Genomic DNA, 21,259 nt, shown 5'->3' on the forward strand with positions numbered 1-21,259 from the left:
AGGTAAGACTCAGGTTACTCTCTCTAGCCTACACTAAGATGGAATGGTGCTTTGTATCCTTTGCATTCTTTGTAAGGGAGTACTTACAATGCTGAAAGTTGTATCCCAGTACTGCTTTTATGATTGTGATATTTGAGAAAAAATAACTTGAAAATTATGGATTTCAATGAATGAATTATTACCTTCTTAAAGCATTATGGCTTCTGCTGATTCCAGCATCAAGTTCAAGGTTACAAAGTTTAGTTACAGAAGGGTTTGTACTGAATAATTTCAAGTGGAGATGCTTTTGTTGTGTACAGATATGTCCTTCCTCTGTTATAGTTGTGGCTAAATAGGACAGCAAAATTACTTCTAATTTTTAAAGAAATTTATTTAATATTGTAAAGTTACCAAATTACTCATATCTAGTATAGAAACTTAATTAGCATTTGTTTTCTATATTAAACCATCAGTACACATATAGCCAAATTTGTGCCTATGGATTGCATTGCCCTTTCATATGTTTCTAAATTCCTGGTGGAGTATATGACCTTGAAAGTATGTTTGACTCCTTTCCCCAAGATGCTTCCAGGAGAGAGGTGCAGCTTAAAAGACAGACTTCTTTTGGTAGGAGAAAATTTCTAAGCCAAAGCCAAAAAGATTAAAAAAAATCTGGGGAATGCTGAGAAATTCAGTAATAAAGGAAGGAGGAAATAACTGAGAAAAGCTGCTAATTCAATATCGGACATAACATGATTGGTAAAAAGAAACAGAAATGTAAGTAATGATGAGTCTCTGGTTTCTGTGACCAGTACTGATCCCTCATTACCCAACCTGCAGAAAGTCAGAGACCAAAGGCAGAGCCACAGGCAGCATTGTAGCTGAGGCCTACAAATTAGAACTGTGTATTCTTGGTTTTATATGAAAAGGAAGTTTGCTTTGCTCATGTCCAAGATGGAAAGCATTTGGAAACACAGCAGAATCTTATTAATGATTTTTTCTTCATCAACATTATAATAATATTTTCATACTTACTAAAAGCTAGGCATGATCCGGCATTGGAATGGGCTGCCCAGGGAAGTAGTGGATTCTCCGTCCCTGGAGATATTTAAAAAGAGACTGGATGTGGCACTCAGTGCCATGGTCTAGCAACTGCAACGGTGGTAAAAGGGTTGGACTCGATGATCTCTGAGGTCCCTTCCAACCCAGCCAATTCTATGATTCTATGATTCTATGTTCATTTGATCTCTCGCAGGTGCTTTTGAAGCCAGTTCTATTGTCAGTTACTTCACTTTGTTTCTTCCTTTCTTATACATGTGCAGAAACAGCCCATCTATTTACACAAATATTTTCTGTCTCTATGGGATTTGAATAAATAGAAACTTTCAAAAGGTTTCCAGTGCAGCAGGGAGATGGGCATGCAGGATACAAACCATTATGCAGCTTGTTTCTAGCCAGCCAAAAGTCAGAACTTCCAACCTTGTAACACTTCCGCTGGTGACTAAGAATCTCTGCTCTGACTATACTCTTGTTGAGCTGAACTGTGCTCACTGTGACCTGTGCTTTGTAATTTGTTTTTGTGTTTGTTAGGTCATTTAATTGTGTTGCAGTCAACATTTTGTATTAAGATTGCATTGTCTCCGTGGACTTGTACTCAAATGTTTATTTCATTGAGATCTAAGAGTTTGTCTTGGCAGTTGTGTTGGGATCATTTTGAAGTCCTTGCGATAGTGGTAAATGTCACTGAAGCATCTATGATTAAGTGGAATTGTAACTCATGTTATAGAAATGCAGCTCTTAAGAGATCCTGAGACATTTCCCATCCCTGAATAACAGAAACAGTCCTGAATCAGAGCTGTCAATTTCAGAATGCATGGGGTTTTTTTTGTGTATGTACATTTAATCTACATTTGAACCTGTAATTTAGATCTTTCCCTATGTTTAAGCCCTATTTGGGTGAGATTAAATTCAGTCAGCTGTCATCCCCCTTTGCATTCTCAAACAAATTTCTAATTCAAAAGTAAAAAAATATTTCAGTATCTGCAGCTACTGTGAAACTGTGCAATTAATCATGTTATGATTCAAATCTTTTCTAGTAAATTGAATAAGGCAAATAGTAATAACTAAAATGAGACCAAAGCAGTCTGGGTTTTAAATACCCAGAACACTGCAGCCTATGAGTGCAATCTGATTTGTACTGCACTGTTGTTTAGCCAGAGCTAAACCGTTACCAGAGAAGTAACAGTTTTTATACCTTTCACTGGGAATATTGTAATATCTGTGAATGGTGTAAAAATCTTACGGAAAAAATACTTAAATGTTCCACTTTTTAGATTTCTTTTTCTAGATTCATAGATGCTTCGTGCTTCTAACGCTTCTCTGTTATAAATCGCAAAATGTGTTTGAATGGTAATTCTAGTATTTGGTATTTGTCCTTCTGCTATTTGTGAGTTTAAAGCATCATCTCAGTGATTACTCACTGGCTCTTTCCACTGAAACAGCTACTGAAATAGACAGACAAATGAAGCTCTGCAAGCTTGTCTATTCCAACACCTGTTTATTTCCATCTGTTTGTATAAATTTAAATTTTTCTGCATGTTCTTGTATCAGCCTCACTGCTTATGTCTAAAGCAGGAATTTCACAAATCTGATTCGGTGTTTCTAGTTCCCACAGAAAAAAGAAATTTCAGTTGCAAGGTGTATTTTCAGGACATTTGTATCCACCATCTATATTCCCTTTAATCCCATGTATCATGCAGAAAATTGAAAAGAATTCGACCCCCTCCCACTCACCCCCTTTGAGTTCTTTTTTTTTCAAAGGAACAACTTGTGACTGATCAGTCACGTTCTTCTGTGGTAAACCAGAACCAGTGCAGGCTAATTTCCACTTGCTCAAATGTACTGATGTATATGAAAAAGAAATGTGCTGCTCTTTAACAATAAATTAGATAGGGAGAACCCAACTGGATTGGCTGCAAATCAATCTACCCTTCTGAAAATCATGGGAGTGTACTGCTTGGAGAGCTACAATCTTGCCTCTAATGCAAGCAGTTGCAGAGCTCCTGCAATAGTGGAGAGAGAACAAACAGGCTGAGTGGTGTTGAATCTAGAATGTTCTGACAGGAGCAAGTCCTATACTACTGGAAAATGTTTTTTATGCTCAGCTCTGGCTTTTCCAGTGAGACAACACAGGGGCCTTTTTCCCTCCCCCCTTAGAACTCCTGTATCCTTCAAGAACTAAGGCTTCATTGACAGCTGTCTAAGCTTATCTTCATGCTAGCAGTAATGAGGCTTCAGCCTTTTCAGTCTTTCACCACTAAATTAGTTCCAGTATATTTAATAGTAGTGCTGCTCTATGTTTGCAGGCCCCAGGTCAGTATTAAGGTAAAAGGTGCAGCCCTTCACAGTAGTTATTCTTTGCCATCCTTACTTCAGTGCTCCGATCCATTTGCTTAATTTTATTTTCCCCATTCTTACTTCATTGTTTTTGTTACTAAAAATATTTGAGGGGTCTATTTATAAAGCAAAACTTTCTTGTTCAAAGTGACTAACCCCAAAGAGATAATGTTAAAAACATGCTGTGGTTCTGGAAATTGCTTGTAAATAGGGTGGGAAGACATAGTCATATTTCTTGTATTTTTAATTTTTTTTATAATTCTAAGCAAAGCAGTTATCTAATGGAAACACATACTTTGTAGAATGGTAGAGGAGGGAACAGCAAGTGTCGTCTTTTTAACAGATAAAGTCACACTGAATGCAGTGCAAAAATCTATGAGCTTCTTGATAAATTTCAGCCAAAGTGAAGGTTTGCTGAGTGTTCAGAAGAATGGAAATATTCGTAGTGCAATTAATGCTGTTCAGTCACTTCTGTAAAAATCCTGCCATTTTTTTTGTAGAGCAGCTTAAGTACTTATCGATTGAGAACTGTAACTCCCAAAATGGAGGCATCCCCATATCTCTACAGGTATTTTAAATGAATTGAATTAATCATAGGCTTAAAAATCTCTAGTGATCTTCGTTAACTTTCCTGGGTTTAATTAAAACATCTGTGCGCTTTTAATTTATCGATTCATCCAACTTATATGTCATGTTTTTAACACACCCCAGCATGCTCTGCATCATTTTTAACCCGATTTCCACTTAAGTAAAGCAATTAAATTCACCCTGGATTAATTAAAGCATCCATACTGTAATGCTTAAGTCAGCGTGTGCTGCTTTCCCCAAATGGTTTCTGAATGTCAGAGATTTGACACACCTGATGAGTTTTTTGTCCTTCTGGAAATTCTTGTGACTCTTTTGCTTACTAATGTGCAGTTTGACACAGTTAGGCTAGGGAGCTTGGCAATGCTCAGGTTTGGGCTGCTGAAGTACGGATGGCAAAGCATGACTGCTCTAAAGGGCTGCACCTTTCATCTTACTACTGACCTGAGGCCTGCAAGCATAGACTGACACTACTGCTAGATAAAATAAATGACTTGTGTGTTCTGTCATCAGTTTCATGGAGTAACTCATAAAGAACAGAATGTCAGTGACAGTTACTAATTCTTGTTCATTTTTCTCCTTCTGGGTTGTCTTCTACAACGTGACTTTTGCCTGGAAGACCATGAGGTCTTAAAGCAACTTAAAAGATATTCTAGATCTTCTAATTGTCATTGTTCTTTAGAACATTTAAGCCTGACAGAAGTTAGTGATCTCTGAAGAGTAGGAAGCCTGGTCAAACTCTGTTCTTCCTGAGCATGCAGACATGTTTGTAAGGCATAAAGGATGGATAAATGGTCCTGGATTCACTCAATCTCTCATTTCAGAATGATTTTCTTGGGGTCAACACACCTAGGGTTGTGGCAGCTTCTTACCAGGCATGTAGCATAGAAACAGCATAAACTGGTAAAAGTGAAAAAGTGTAAAACATGGAGTGGGGTTAGAAGTTAGTTCAGATTTTCATATCCATGAAGGAACACCAGTTAAAACTGAACTGCAGAACAGTAGTGAAATGTGCACCCAAAGGATTAAAAGATGTTCAATCTTAACACGTGAAGGAAAGTGTTATTAAATAAAAAAATAATTGCATTTTTAAATCACAGACAAGAATACTTATATAGTTAATGCCTCCAAATTTATAGAATTATCTTCTAGGCAAATACTTGGAGTAACAAGGAAACAAGGGATATGATAATTTGTTATATTTCAGTACTGTTTTGTTTTAAAAAATGAAGTCCAGAGCTGATATTTTGAATCAGATTGTCAGAAATTCTTAAATAACTGGACTGATTTCCTAAAAGGCACATGTTTGCATTTCTTTTGGGTTTAGTGGTTTTGTGAATTTTAAGCCATTTAAAATTATTTTTAAAATATTATTTATATTTAAACAGGTATAACTTCACCCAAGGAGGTTGACTGTAGGGCAGGAACTTGCTTGTAGCTTTTGGAGTTAATCTAAAATTATCCAGGTCTTCGGTATGCAATTGTAATACAGTTCAGCTCAAGCATGGGTAGAATACATCTTCATGTGCTGACATCTAAATCTCATTTGTCAGTAGAGGAGAAATTAGCGTTTGTAAACTAAATGCTACATGTGTCATCTTGGTAAAGACCAAAAAAAAGAAAAAATTGTCAGTACAATGTGACCATATTAATATTTTTTAGGTATTTGGAACCAGGTCATTGTAGATTACATTGGGTTTGGATCTTTCCTGTATTTCTGCTCCAGTTTGGAACTGATCAGGAGTACATTTATTGGTTTCATAAGACTGTCATGAACAGCAATTCATCTTCTTTTAAGAGTGGAAAAATTATGCCTAATCTCTCAGCAATAGCAGCTTAATTTATGCTAAAAAGAAGTCCAAGTGTGAGATGTTGTGGAGTAAGAAATAATGATCCCCCAGAGGAATAGCACCCAGAACCTTCACTGCTGAGGCTGATTGGTAAGAAGTTTTACCTGCATCTATCTTCACTACAGTTCCCAGTGATCTTTGTTAGTGAAACAAAGAACAACTTGAATTTGTGTTACACTGCAGTGTAAATCAGAATTGTATATAACTAAGAATTTCTGCATCTCTGTCCAAAGAGCATATCAAAACTGCCCAATCTGTAGGTTCAGACAGTTTTTAGAGAGAACTATAGAATGTTAATATTAAAGACTCCAAAAATATTCACCCTCTTTCATTACACATTACTTCCCTCAAGCTTAGGTACACTGGGCTGGCTTGCACTGATAAGTATAAGGAAGTATTGTTTGGGGAAAAACAGACTCAAAAAATTTGGAAATGAGAGGACTCAAAATGTGTCCATATGTTTGGAAGCAGACCAAGTTTTTGTCTGACCTAAAGAGAACTTCATGAAAGGCTTGACAAGTGCTGTGCCTGCTAAAACCGGTGCATATCCTCCAATGTTGGATCATAGTGGTTACAATAGACTAATAAGATGTACAAGTATGTGACCACATGTACAGAACAGGTAATCCTTGTGCAGTTTCCTAGGTGTCTGTGCCACCAGGCACGTTTCTCTTAATCTGCGGTGTTTAGCAAAAATTGCAGGAGTGAAACTCACTTTCTCCTCCTGAAGAGGAACATCTGCAGATAAAAATCTGTTTTTCTTAGGCCTGACACAGGTCTGTATTGTTCAGCAAGGGCTGAACATAGGAGTATAAACATAGGAGTATAAACAGTCTCTTGGTGATGTTTTTTTCTGATTGTGTTTGAATGGAGATCATAGGTAAAGGTGCAATGGCTTTTTACCCAGGGTTTCAGATCTGATGGTGACATATAGCAGATAGTTGAGGGAGAGTGAATATTGTTCCTGTCTTTCCTTCTCCAGGAAGTTATTTTGGTTCCACAGATAACTTGTCTTACGACTTCCTACAGTAGCTGATGTCTTTTTTATATACAATAGCCTTTGTAGATTTTAATTCTAAAAATTTATCTACTTATGTATTAAATCAAGGAACATTCTTCCATGCATTTTAGCTCTTCCAAAAATCTTGGTAGAAGTGGTTAATTTAATAGCAGCAATTAGGATGTAAGGGCATTTTATGTGGTGTCTAAATTAGTGTAGTCTTAAACTTTCCCTTCAGCATTCAGTCTTAATTTTCCTCACTGCTTACATTGTATATAGGCAGTCAAGTTCATCTTTTATGCACATCATGTTGTGGTAAGAAGAATCTCGTCTACATACAAGATTAGGACTCTTAAGCATTATAGATACAGCCATTCTGCTCCTTACTCAAACAGTATTACCCTTAAGACTTGATGAAATTCTGCATATCCACACCAGTGACTCCCCTTACCAACCTGTCAGGAATGTCTCTCCATACCATTCTGTGGTACAGATTTTGAAAAATTTAGCATGATGTGGGGTGACTTTTTATAGCTTGTTTGGGCTTTGAATAAGCCTGTAAGTGGCACAAGGGAAGCTAATCATCTTATGCCACATTTAAAAATTTACTTCTGGATGTCAAACTGAGTTACATGCAAAATAACAGCAATATAAAGGCCTTGCTTGTGACCTCGTCCAGGGAAGGATCGCAGATGAAAGTTTAAAAAATCATTCAAGTCTGCATATTTTTGTTACCAGAAATTCATATAACTTTAAAGAGAATTATATAAATTTGTCTATTTTTTGAGGAAGTATTCAGCAGAGAACGGATAGCCCAGATTATAGTGGTACAGGACTCTCTCTGGACCAGTGTAATGTTTGCTCTACAGCAAGAGGAAATAAGCCAGAACTCCAAATCCTGTTTGGAACTTCAAGTAGTGGGGGAAGTCCTCTCAAATAAGCATCTGTGTAACTAAACCAAATTCTGCAACAGCCTCCAAGAGTTTGGCTCCTCAGATATCCTTTACTGGTTTCTTGCCGTGCCCTAGAAGAACACCTCTGGTGAGTATGTACATGTGAATACCATAAGGGAGGGTGAAACCAGTGTGTACTCAAGTTGCAGGTGGGATACCTGTGTGTTAAGTGTTAGTGCACAAACTGGTGGCTTTTTATGCCAGACCATTTGGGCATTACAACTAACCATCTCCCCTGCTAGTCCATGTGTAAGAGTATAACATGTTATCAAATCACCTTTGCTCATGAACCGAGGAATGGGAACATTACTCCTAAGTATCTACTGAAAAGTAATCTTTAGAGAGAGAACTATTAGAGGGATGTTTGGCCAATGTTGATCAATTTATTCTCTTAAATGTGTGTAGCATACAGGACTCAAAGGTCTGTAGCATCCATCAATCAGCTGAGACCCAGGTTAAGAACTTAGTCTGGTTTTGTTCAAATACAGGTAAAAGGGAGGTTCACATCACCAAAACCACATTTAGGCCTTATATCTGTTGTGCTTTTCAGACTTCACTGACAAGATATACCCTTATGCTTAATTTACTTGAATGTCACCATAATTCCTGAAGACCTCTCTCCAATTTTTGACAGTGATGGGATATGATAGCCATTGCCTTTATGCAACTTCACCTCTGCACAGAAGTGAGGTGGAACTTAATTGTTCCGTTACATAAATCAACCTTCCTTTACAGTCTTTCAACAGACTTGGCAAGTCAATTCTGTCCTGCAAGAGGGGCAGTTCACTTCACATAAGGAAAAAAACCCAGCAGTCCCAGATAGTAATTCCATGCGATTCTGGAGTAGTTTGCACATCAGTTAAAGACAGCTGGATGCACGGTTAGAGTGGAATGTTATGGGTCTGGCCCTGCAGCACAGCAGACTCTTTTTTTACTACCTGCTTCTGTTTCCTATAGAAAAGCAGCTTGATTCTCTCTCTGTTCCTCACTTAGGATAGCCTATAAACCCACAGCAAAACCAGTAATGAATACCTGCTTATTACAAGCAGTGAGAAGCCAGCTTTTTATAACCTACTCTTCCTTGCATTCTTGCTTACATGTTTCTACTGCAACCTTAGTGACATGACAGTCAATGCCAAACATCTGACCAAGAACCTCTGTCATCTTTTTCACCCTCAAAGTGATATTTCTGTTACATAGTTTTTAGAATATGTTGTAGATATGTTGTACAGCAGAATGTTGTAGATTAAACTTTGTGGCTTTTTAGTTGCACGTGTGTTCATCCTAACTGTGTTCTTTTCATCCCAAAGGTTAAAAGACTGATTCTCTTATTTGTCCTAGTCAGTTCTGGTGTCACTAATGACTTGGCAGTGCCTGGCTGCAGTGGCAGACCTCTGAAGGCACATTGCTGTTCAATTTATATACGAGCTTTGCGAGATTTATGAAACATAGCCAGACCTCTGATCTGGCTTAATCGTGAAGAGATGAATGAAAAGCTGTGACATGGCTTTCAGCTTTACTTAAATTCCTGAAGCACCACAGCAGAGTTAGGGAACACTAAAAAACTGCTGTGGGAGCTCTTTAGCCCAAGACCCAGCACCTTCCAGTAATCATTCTTCTGCTGTGTCAAGGTCTGATATCCTAGATGCTAAACCCTACATATTCAGGTCAAAGGTATGGATTTAAGAATGTTGAGATAGATGTTCCAAGTAACTGGGGCACAGTTGCCCATTGCTCAATGAGACCTGTGGGCAGGGAAAGGAGAGAAGCAAAAAGGGAGCTGTGCACAGCATTTTTGAGCTAAGTCTAGAGCTAGGTCACATCTAAGTCATTTGCTGTTTTGGGGGGGTTTCTTTGGGTCTTTTTGTTTGTTTTTTGTTTGGTTTTTATGGGGTTTTTTGGTTGTGTGGGGGGTTTTTAAATTATTTTAATAATGGCTTTATTTCTCCTCAGTCCCTTTTTGACTCAGGAGAGGTTTGCAGAACAGAAGCCCTTTCAGCTGTCAAATGCTATGTTGATCTGTAAAAACAACAACCAAACAAAAAGCTATACTTCACTTGTGTCCATCTTGTAAGTCAACTCCAACAAATGAGTTTGAACAAAACTGCCCACTGATTTTTTTATCTTTCCTTGGACCTTTTCTTTGCAGCTTTATCACAGCACAGGGAGCAGGTTGGGGGCCAAAGCAAAGCCCTATTCTGAATGTCCCAGGGCAGCTGGAGAATCCACATTCAACAACCTCTAATAATGATTACCTTGGGTCTCTGCAATGGCTCAGAATCATGTGAAGATTTTGCATCTAACAATATTACTAGCTTCTTTGGTGGACTTGAACAAAGGGACTGCAAGCATAACTACCTCAAAAAGGAGCCAAGAGGTGCCCTATTCTAGAAAGATTTTTGTGTTAAGAGGAGGCCCAGATAAAGGGACAGTGTCTCTGCAGTGTATCACGGTGTGGAAGGTGACACCAAGAAACTTGCAACTTAAAAGTACTTCAGGTCTTTGGGTCAAGATGCTTTCAGTCCTCTACATCATGGCAAAAAAAAAAAAAATGAGAGCAGGACTGAAGTGATTATCCTTCTTACAGTGATTTTGAAAAATGTATCACTGACAGCCCAAACAAGACTTGTAATTGCAGTGAAATGGAGAGTTACCTGCAGAGGAACTGGTTGTGTCCCAGGGTTTCATACCTGAAGAGTGGAAGTGGTCATAGTTGTTCAGTAGTTTCTTTATAGCTGGCCTGTATGACTTGCAGTAGCTACAGCACATGTAGGCAGTGCAAAGCAGTGTGTGCTGAGGAGCCATGACAGCCTCCAGGGTGTGATGCTTCAAGTTGCTACTATTTATTTCATCATGTTGTTTATCATGGAAAGGTATTTGATAGTGACATGCAAAAAGTTATAAAATAGGCTACCCTAGATATGGACATAATGGATACTTATCTGTATTGTAATTCAGTCTAGCTGCTTTAATACACTTAATTCTAAAACCACCTGCAAAAACCAAACTGGGAGAACTTCAGTGTAAGCTTTTTCACTGAACACAGTAAAGCATTTGTGAATATAGGTTACCTCTGAAATCAGAAAGTTACTGCTGGAAATTGTATTTTATTCAGATTTTTTAATTACACTACTGTAGAAATGATAGGCTTAAAAAGATTATGCATGTGGCATGTGCCCCATCCACCCATAATAATTTTCAGCACTCCTAAAGTTTAGGTAATGTCTCAGGTTATAAATCTGAATATACTTTTTTTCTGATCAGTTTTTCCCATTCCAAACAAACAAATTAATGTGAAGAAATCTTATGCTGAATTGTGTTTTTCTACCATATCAATGATACAATTAAGAATAATACAAGATTACAGTGCAGAAGTTGAACACCTGGAGAGTTACACAGCTCTATGTAGGAAATCAGTTATTTGGGTTCTTGATTATTCAGGATAAAGGGATAACAGAAGCAAGAGGACATTAGGACCTTTTAACAATTCATAGTGTCTTTTGATTTTATTTTTGGCTCTTTAAAACTAGCTCTCAGTCTCTAATTATTTAGAAGGTTGAAAAGACAGGAAAATACTTTTCAGTCTTCATAGAACTGCATCAGAGAGAAGAGCACAAAAGCATAACTTTTCTTAATAATTCACTTCATAATTCCCATTTTCTGTTATTCTTTGTTATTTTTTCCATTTCTCTGGCTGGTGACCAAACATTCAGTCTTTGCCAGGCATGTGAGTTCACAAATTGCCGTGTTAACTTGGGAGAGGTGGGCATACAGAAATGTGCATATGCCTTAATGTAATGTTTATGTGCAGTTGGCTTTTAATAAACCACTTGTTTCTTGCCATGCTTTGCATATGTACATCTGATTCCCACTATCTAAGAGCTGGTGACTCCTTTTATTATTAATAGGCTTCACTTACTTTTTGTAAATCAGTATTTGTTCAGAATGTGTTTTACCCAATGTATAATACAAGAGGGAGGGATAATGATCAATGACTTTTTCTTGCCAATACATAAACAGTAAAAGCAGTCACTCTGGGATTTAGAAAAAACAAGGTCAGCAGGATGGTGGCAAGGTGCATTTGTCGTAGATGAAAGCTTGTGTTATTCCTGTATTAAAGATTCCTACAATGAAGACAAGCCAAAGGATCTAAAAAAATGTTGGGGACATTATGTTAAAAAGTGTTATGGAAGAAGAAAGATGTTATATAATAGATGTTGTGGGGACTGAATGTTTTTTGTTCAGCTGTCTGTGACATTTGGATGTTATCTAGTGGAACAAGGCAGTGTAATGTCAGAATCAAGTCTGTTAACATTACCTTTCTAGTTATCCCAAATATCATCAGTAGTATATAAAGAATAGTAGTTGTAATCTCAGAATGCCCAACACATGTGTGCTTTATTAATTATTAATCAAATTATCTCTTTGAGTAATCAAAAGCTGAACTACTACAAATTATATTAGAATTTTCCCCCATTAAATGAGCATGTTTGAGTATACATATAAGTATTTGGGAGGGGATTTTTAATGCACTTTTTCATGACTACCCATATGACCCTGGAAGGTGTTTTTCTTTTGTTCGATTTTCCAGCTGCCTGCCCAGTTCTGTGCAGTGGCAATGGTCAATACTCTAAAGGCACCTGCTTATGCTACAGTGGCTGGAAAGGCCCAGAATGTGATGTACCCATCAGCCAGTGTATTGATCCCTCATGTGGAGGTCATGGTTCCTGCATTGAAGGGAACTGTGTCTGTTCTGTTGGCTATAAAGGAGAAAACTGTGAAGAAGGTAGGACATTTTCTTTCTATGCTGTGAGTTTGCTGTGAGTGGGTTGTGGCATTGTTTAATGGATAGGAAAAAAGGTAAGGGCAGAATAAAAGTTTAAATGTAAGACTACTGTAGCAGATCTTTATAAAAGAGGGATAAAAATGTGGTCTCTCACAGTTTTAGTGATCTATCAAAGTTCAGACAAAACTTCTGGCCATCTGTACACATTGTTTTGCAGTATTAAGAATGTCTACCATGAGTAAACCTGAGTAATTCCTTTGTTGAAGAGCAAAGTATTTTCTTATGGATTATATTTATTGAATAATTTAGATGTGAAATGCAGACAGAAAGGGAGCAGCAGCAAAGTTGTATAAGGCAAACATATCGGTCACTTTGGCAGAAGTTGATGAAACAAATTTGAAAGACTTGTGGATCTATGTTACTTACAGACTTAATGAAGGGCACATTACTCCTATTAGCTGCAATCATACCGGCTTAAAGAAAGGCAGATGGTGTACACAAATAATAACTCTCCCCAAATACAGAAAAGCCCTTTATGTTTGTGTCCAATTCATTGTGCATGTAGAATGAGCAAATTTAACACAATAACCCATGCAAAAAGTGGTCATAGATCAAGATCAATATTGGTTATATTCACAGTCTTTTCTGTTAGAATGCACAACATAAATTGGATTGCTTTTCATTTTCAAATGAAGCAGTATGGTTTTAAAAAGGAATTTAACTCCCCCAGTGATGTCTAAATCAGTTCAGCAAACTTGGGCACATCCTCAGAGCTGTAGTAGTACAAGCTGCTCTATGATATTCTGAAGTTTATTAATTTCAAAAGAAAGAGCACTTTGAGGACTGAAGTGGACTGGACCTGCCTGGTTTTATAACTAAAGAGGTGCTGTGGATTATTCTGAGTGGAATGAAGAGGTCTCACCACATGTATCAATTTTTACCTTACCCTGTAGTGAACACCTGTTACGCCCATCAGAAAACAAAGTGAAAAAAAAAAATAATGAGACTAAAAGCAGTAAAGGTTTAATTCCTTGGGTGTGGACTGCAGTCAGCACCTTTAGGACAGTATCCTGCATTTGAGTGAAATAACTTTGCTAAGAGAAAAAAAAAAAAAAGCCAGGATTCTTACTAGTGACACTCTCAACACTGCCACTGTCATCTCCTTTCAGGAAAGCTTCAAAACACTGCTTATTAAAGCTCTAATCCAGAATTAAATTGAAGTCAGTAGAGTTTTGCCAGTATTTTTTATGGGCTTCATTTTAAGCCATAACAGGAAAATTCTATAATGTCCTTTTTGTATGCTAAAGTTGATAGCTCTCACTTCACCTTGAGTGTATGATTATAGGAAATATTCCAAAATTATGTGAAATGCCTTGTAATAGCTGGCATTCTCATCGGAATCACAGACAGAAAAGACTGTCTTTAGCATGCCCTTAAAGCATCCAGTATGAATGCAGAAACTCTCTTTCTAGTACAAACTGCAACTGTTTCCTTAGTTCAGTTAAATTACATAAATTTCATCATGCTTTGTGTTGTTGTATAAATGCTTGCATTATTAGAGTGCCTGACATGGTTGGTTGGTTGGTCTTTTTCCATTTCTTTAAATTTCACCTTGTAAGCAGTTCCTTCCTTGTCTAGATTGCCAGATTGTAATTTCTGGCTAGATTATTTTCAATCCCCGAGCACTCTATAAGAGAAATAAGATCTTGTAGTGCTTAATTCAGCTTATTCTATTTTGCAATGGGTGAAATGAACACAACACAAATTCCAGAGAACCTTATAGACCAAGCTAGTGCATATCTTTTTGCAAAGGTGTTAATGTTAGCACCATTCAGAAATGGAAGCACTGCAGAAGTTTTGGGGGACGTTAACTAGTATATGAGGTGATATGTATTATTTAATAAATTAAATAAATTAATTTAATAAACACTGTGTTTGAAAGGATTTTTTTTCTTAGATAAATAGATTACAGAGGCAGGAGGTATTGACTGCAGACTTGGAAGGGGCCAATAAAATGACAAGAAAAGATAATGTTTTGTGTACATCACTGGGCAATAGATAAGTCAATAAATTTATTTACAAATAAATAAATGATTGTCATGTTTCTACTCTAAAATTCCATTTCTTCTGTATATATTTCTCACATTAGCTCTCACATTCAAGAGCTGTGAGAAAAAGGATAACATGAATTGGTTTCTCTACAGTTGTAGGTAATTATGCGGTCTTAAAGTTTTTGCATAAGTTAAAATAGTACTATGGTAATGGTAGAATGTCACAAATAAATACATCTGTATTTATAATATATGAAATAACCTATATTCATTTGAGCTTCCAAGAAGAATGGTGTAGGTTGATTCATTTACTGTTTTCTAGCTAGGATATTGAATTAGAGCAAGTGGGTCAGCATTTTTTTCTTCCCGTTAGCTTTTTATTTCTGATATTAATCACAGTCATATTTTTCAAACAATTTACTTGAAATGAAAGTGGCACCAAAATCAATATTTGTGATGCACATTTTTTTGCAGCATAAACACTGTTGTTCTATTAACAAATTTCCACACAAGATGAAGTGGAATATTTGTCAGGTTTCATTCAATCTGGTTTGGGGGGAGACAAGTGAAATTGCCGAGTTCAGCTCAGTTAAGGGTGGTTTTCTTGTCAGTGTCACGGTCGAGTCATTTTTCAATGACATTTAACTTTGTAAGTGTAATTCATGGCTCTTTGGGGGCTTTATGGTACATATTGTTCAGAAAACTCCTTGACCTCCTTTTTTTGTCCTTAGGGATATAAATTGCTTTCAGTACCTTTTCTGTCAAATCTACAGAGGGCCTGATATTAAACAAGCTCTAATGATCTGATCTGCCAAGGGGCCGTGAGATCTAAGCCTAACCTACTTCCTTGCTAAGGCACCTTTTCCTTTGTTTAAATGCTAAAGAAGCTCCATTTATAAATCCTTATTAAATACTATTGTAAACCTTTCCAAAGACTTGATGCCAGAACCTCTGCAATGTAAGTTAATGTAGTTGTATTGCAGGGAATTACCTTAGGCTAATTTTAGCAGCTGAGGATCTGGCCAAAACAACAAGAGCATGTATTAAAGTAGAGAAAGAACTATGTTAAAGGCAAAAACTCACATCAGTTTATACTTCGAAAGCTATTACTTACACATATGACAGAACAAAGCAGTTATCAAGAATATTTTTCTAGGACAAAGGACCAAGGTTCTTTGTGTGTAATTCTATAAAACCAGGGTGATTGGTGGTTTAGGGGTATTGATAGGCTTGTTCTGTGGAAATATGTATCAGCTGCATGAATACTGTAATTCAGGATAGTGGGAAGACAGTTAATTTACATAGCAGAAGGTGGTGGGTTTTGTATGCTTCATATTGCTTTCATTAGTACTTTGATTTGAGAAGGGAGCTGATATGTTTCTGGCATGGAGAATACATTAGGACTCATCTGTGTCTACTAAAGGTAGCTGGCCTGACACATACAATGTTTTACACATATTACTCTCTTGAATTTTCCATTGAAATATCATCATCTGGAAAAAATAGAACAGACTAAACCCTCATCCTAAAAGTATATTGACCTATATATGTGTGTTCTTTATTTCTCTATTCAATCAGGCTGTTGTATGACAGCTCTGCATCTTCTGGGTTTTCAACAGAAATGGTATGAAAGAACCATTCTCAACTTCAGACAGTTTCTAATTTTTTTAAGTACCAAGAAGGAATAACAGTGTAGGACAAGCATTCTGGATAATTTTAAAAACCATTAATGAATTTATCAAATCTCATCTGAACTGACCCACAAAACAGTCTTGGTTTACCTGTGAATATGATATTGCATTATCTTGTTTTCCATTCCAATTAACTAACCTTTAAATCTTTAAAAAAAAAAAATCACTAAAATAAAAATCCTAGAAGAAATTTTATAGTAATTTATTCCTGTCGTACAGTAACCTGAATTAAAATCAAAACTTCTCTGATAACTCATGTAATTGCATGTCAAAACGTGTATGCCTTAGTCCTCTATGTTGTATCTATTCTAAATGTTCTGTAACTATAGAAAATACTTTGACAAGACTCTATGTTTATAAAGAAGGTGAGATTTGAAAGATCAAATATTGTAAACATAAGGTAGAGTGAAAATGCCTCTGCCTTAATTTAGAAGGACCAACTTGGAAAAGATGAGAGATAAATCACTTTCATTATACACTCAGATCTGCCTAGAGCTGCAAGAGAGAATGCCAGTCATTCTTGGTGCTTCTGTTGTGAGCAAATATATACCAGTCATGAAATGAATTAATTTTATTTAGGACAGGAACATGACCTTGGCCCTCAATTCCACAGGCAGCTGATAAAGCTTCCTTCTGTGGTGGTACTTGCAGTACAGCATAGTATACTTACACAAATTAATGATACAGATAAATTTTGATAAACAGTAATATTACTGATAGAATGGTTCATAACATTCCTTTATTTATCAGGACTGAAATGGCAACTGAATTTTCATTGGTTGATTTTCCATAAAAGCTATTTTCCACTTTCTCCTGGGTGGAGAAAAGATGTATCTTTGGTTTTAGTTATTTCTTTAAGAGGAATTATCTGCAGCTAAGAACTAGGACTCTGTTCCAGAGCTCAGCTAGTAATGGAACATGAATCAAATGTTTAGGAGTACCTGAATAATTTAGGCATCTAAATGAAGCTGAAATCCACTGTAAGTTTAATTGGAACCTCACTGTGTTTCAGAAGCCTAGGTGAAGGCTTATGTGTGGACCTCTTATTCTATATTTGTTATTTTTAAGTCCTTGTGACTTCCACTACAGCTGAAGGCAGTTTTCATTGTTCAGTCACACCCTGTTTTCTTTGGAGCTGATGTAAAGCACAAATTACTTTGCACTTTACCATTCTCAGACCAGGTGTTATGAGTTGAAGAACTACATCTACTTGCTTTATTTATCACAGTGGTACAAGCTTTTCTAAGCAGGCAGCTACATGTTTTCCATACATCATATTGTGTGAACTGCCCCTTCTCAACTTTGGTTTTTTTTCTCCTTTAGTTGATTGCTTAGATCCAACATGCTCCAACCACGGAGTCTGTGTGAATGGAGAATGTCTCTGCAGCCCGGGTTGGGGTGGAATAAATTGTGAGCTTCCCAGGGCCCAGTGTCCAGACCAGTGTAGTGGGCACGGATCCTACCTGGCTGACACAGGTCTTTGTAGCTGTGATCCCAACTGGATGGGTCCCGACTGCTCCGTTGGTAAGAAGAATATTTCTTCCTGATTTTGTGAAAACGGTCCTGTTTTGTTAACATGTTAAGAGCTGTGGTAAACTTGAAATGCAGATAATTTAGAAAATGGCCTTTGGAATGTGTTTAGTCCTGTTTAGGTCAGTTGGGAAGAAGTGTGTATCTATCTGATACCTTTTTTTCTTACAATCTTAATTTGAGAAAGACAGCTGGGGGGGGGGGGCAAGGACGATGCAGGGTAGAATTTTGTATTTTATTGTAATATTGACCCTTCTTTGGACTGAAAAAGTTACTTAAGCACTTCACATCTTTTTCACAGTTGTAAGGGATAACTTCCATAGTTTATAAATAAGTTTATAACATTTGAGGAATGGGAAATACTAGAATTGAGTACATTTTGGGGGGTTACTTTACTGCACATCAAAATGGATTTATTTCAGGTTTATGAAAAACCAGAAAATTCTCTTTTCAAATAGTGTGTATCCCTTTTCAATTGTATGTGGCATATTTTTTAAAAGTTTCAAAGCAAGAACCACTAAAAAGCAGGCATAAAAGCATAGGCCAAAATATTTCATCCTTTCCAAAGCTACAGTTCCAGAATTTGATTGTTCTAACAGAAGGAGCTAAAGAGAAGGGAAAAAAAAAAAACAAAACAAACAAGTTTTGACAAGACAGCAAATGTTCTATTTGTGGGGAAAAAAATACTGGAAATTTTGCATTTTCATTGTAAGCTGAACCTTGAGATGGGGCTGTTGGCCATAAGCAAGTCTCAAAATAATAATTACAGTTTTCACACTTATTTAGTCATTTCTTAATATTAATGACTTAGAGTACCCCAACAGTTAAATGACTATAAAGATGTGCTTTTTCTGCTTCATGCATCAGCAGCCAGAGAAATTCATGAGTGAGTTTCACCCTCAATGTCTTTGATAATGCATAAGGCATAAGACCCTTCTGCTTCACTACAATTTCAGCTTGCAGGGAACAATAGAAGAATTTTTGGACTCAGAATCCAGATAACTGACCATGTCTATAATAGCATTCCCTAATCTCTCCTTCTAAAGTGTGTTTTACCCTTCACTCCTGGAGTCTAAATGACTCTGAATTGTCACCATTCTCTGCTGAATGAGTTTTAGGTGTATTTCAGTCCCATTCTTAGCATATCAATGTCTGTATCAAAATCACCAGTGGTCCAGGTGTGAGTGAAACAGAGCTATGGGCTTGCCTTCAGCACTGCTGCTGGGTCTCAACAGAGGATGTCCTGCATGAATTCACAGGGGTTTTCTAAATAACTTTTTAAATACAATTTAGGTTGTTAAGCAAAAGTTAAATTCTAGTTTGGATCAGAATATTAGCCAGTCAGCTTTTGACAGCAAATCATTTTCAATAAGAGTAGCCCTGTTCTCCTCACTTCTCCCCTCAAGACCAGGCTGCTGCTCCTGCCCCTTTGCTGCTGGCAGAAGCTATGTAAAATCTGTCTCCTTTTCTCCTCCTAGAAGTGTGCTCTGTAGACTGTGGCACTCATGGGGTGTGCATTGGAGGAGCATGTCGCTGTGAAGAAGGGTGGACGGGAGCAGCGTGTGACCAGCGTGTGTGTCATCCCCGTTGTACGGAGCATGGAACTTGTAAAGATGGGAAATGTGAATGCAAAGAGGGCTGGAATGGGGAGCACTGCACCATTGGTAGGCAAACGACAGGCACCGAAACAGGCACATATTGCTTTCTTTTCATAAATCGTAGAAACATAGTTACTGTTGTGTATTGTAATAGGCTGTTCCTTTAAGGACCCTAGTGCTTTCAGATATTATCTCCCACTCAAAATGTGTTGGGTGAAATGCAGATGAGCTCTTGGAATCATTTAAAAGCAGGAACAAACTGATTTGTAGAGACAAAGAAACCCACACACCACAAATTGCCCAGCGAATGAATGTTAGTAAGTAAAGATGTAACAAATGGTCCATCATGGTATCATCTGAGCCAAGATTTTCAAACTTAACTAAACATTCTTTTGTGTGAGTGGCATCTTTTTTAATTTCCTGGTCTGCTGCATTGGTGCTCTCCTGCTATTATACATCACATCTGAAACCCATCACCAGCATCCCTACACAGAGCAGGGGTCAACTTGTGGAGGAGTAAGTGTTCCCCATGTTACCGAAATAGCTCCCCAGCATTCTTCTGTGTTGTGCTGTGACAGTGGACATGGTGTTTGCATACAGACAACCCCAGCATGGGAGAGCCCCATCAGTAGTGCAGCATGCTGCTGTACCCTTTCCTAATGGTGTGCTGTTCAGCACAGCACTGGCATCATGCAGAGTGCTGTGACTAAAAGGCTTGCAGCTCAGCTGTCATGTATCTGCATGGGAAGTTCCAAAAGGTTACACTTACACAAAGGAATGATCATCTGTCCTCTCAATTACCCTGCTTGAAAATTACGCTGAAGAGGAATTAATGGAATGAAGTTCTCTGTTTTGTCTCTACAAGCAGTCAGGTGGGGAAATTGGATTATTCTGTAAAGTTACTGAAAACAAAGGAAAAAATTGTTTTCTCTTTGTCATAGTAAAAAATTGCCAAGTCTGAGTGGTCACATCTCTTTAAAGAAGCCAGAGCAAAACTATCTGGAAGAAGAGTTTCCAACTACTGAGACAATGTGAGATTCAGGCAAGAGTATTTTTCTCCAAAAAATTTTGGGAGCACTGTGAGGTATTCTTTAAAAGAAACCCAGTGAGTCCGAATCCAAGGTCATGTTTTAATTATGGCAAATTTGGTATGGTAAATATATGGTAAATTTGACAAAGAAAAGGAGTAGGTCAATTGAGATATTCATGGCCATCAGGGGCCTTAATGGAACAGTCCTATTACAAGTGAATTGTTATTTCTTTACTTAAACGTATGTTGAGATTCTTGCATCCCTCAAGCGGGTTTAATTCCCCTCTGATTTGTCCCTGGATATACAAACCATTTCTGATAAACACACATGTTGAAAACTAAAAGTATACTTTTATTGGAGAGAAGAAAAAAGAAAATTAAATAAGAAATAGATACATGTAATTTGGTCATATCCTTTGATGTTGTGGTGCTGCATGCTTCTACCACACTATGCTAATATTTATATCAGAGCTTTTATGACTGAACACTTTGTCACCAACATAGATGCAGAGTATCTTTTCACAACTGCTTTCTGACTACCATCCTATCAGTGTAACTCAGATCAATGCAGGCATTTTGTTTTCAAATTAAGTACTTCCCAGACCTTTACAAAATGCCTAGTACATAAATTCTTACTGCATTAAATTGTGTAATAATTGCTTATTTTTAAAGTTGATGCTTTGCTCAAAATTTTGTTTTGCTTTCTAATATTTTAGTAATATCCTTATGTTTAGAGGTATTTAGTGTATGTAAAGTCTTCATTACTGTGCACACAAAAAGATGCCTTGTACTGATGTGTTAAAGGAATTC

General features: G+C 37.2%; 1 protein-coding gene across 4 annotated transcripts in view; it reads left to right on the forward strand.

Annotated features, from left to right (window-relative positions):
* Positions 1 to 21,259, forward strand: part of TENM2 (teneurin transmembrane protein 2) — a 426,310-nt gene that overhangs the window by 335,516 nt on the left and 69,535 nt on the right. For 2 of the 4 annotated variants that reach the window (XM_030458892.1, XM_030458893.1), the window contains 3 exons: positions 12,355 to 12,549; positions 17,615 to 17,815; positions 19,300 to 19,512. In XM_030458892.1, coding sequence (XP_030314752.1) covers positions 12,355 to 12,549; positions 17,615 to 17,815; positions 19,300 to 19,512 — 609 coding nt within the window. The remainder of the gene's footprint in view (positions 1 to 12,354; positions 12,550 to 17,614; positions 17,816 to 19,299; positions 19,513 to 21,259) is intronic. The other 2 variants (XM_030458896.1, XM_030458894.1) reach the window with 1 other exon arrangement.

This window comes from Calypte anna, chromosome 13, assembly GCF_003957555.1.
Source record: "Calypte anna isolate BGI_N300 chromosome 13, bCalAnn1_v1.p, whole genome shotgun sequence".
NCBI lineage: Eukaryota > Metazoa > Chordata > Aves > Apodiformes > Trochilidae > Calypte > Calypte anna.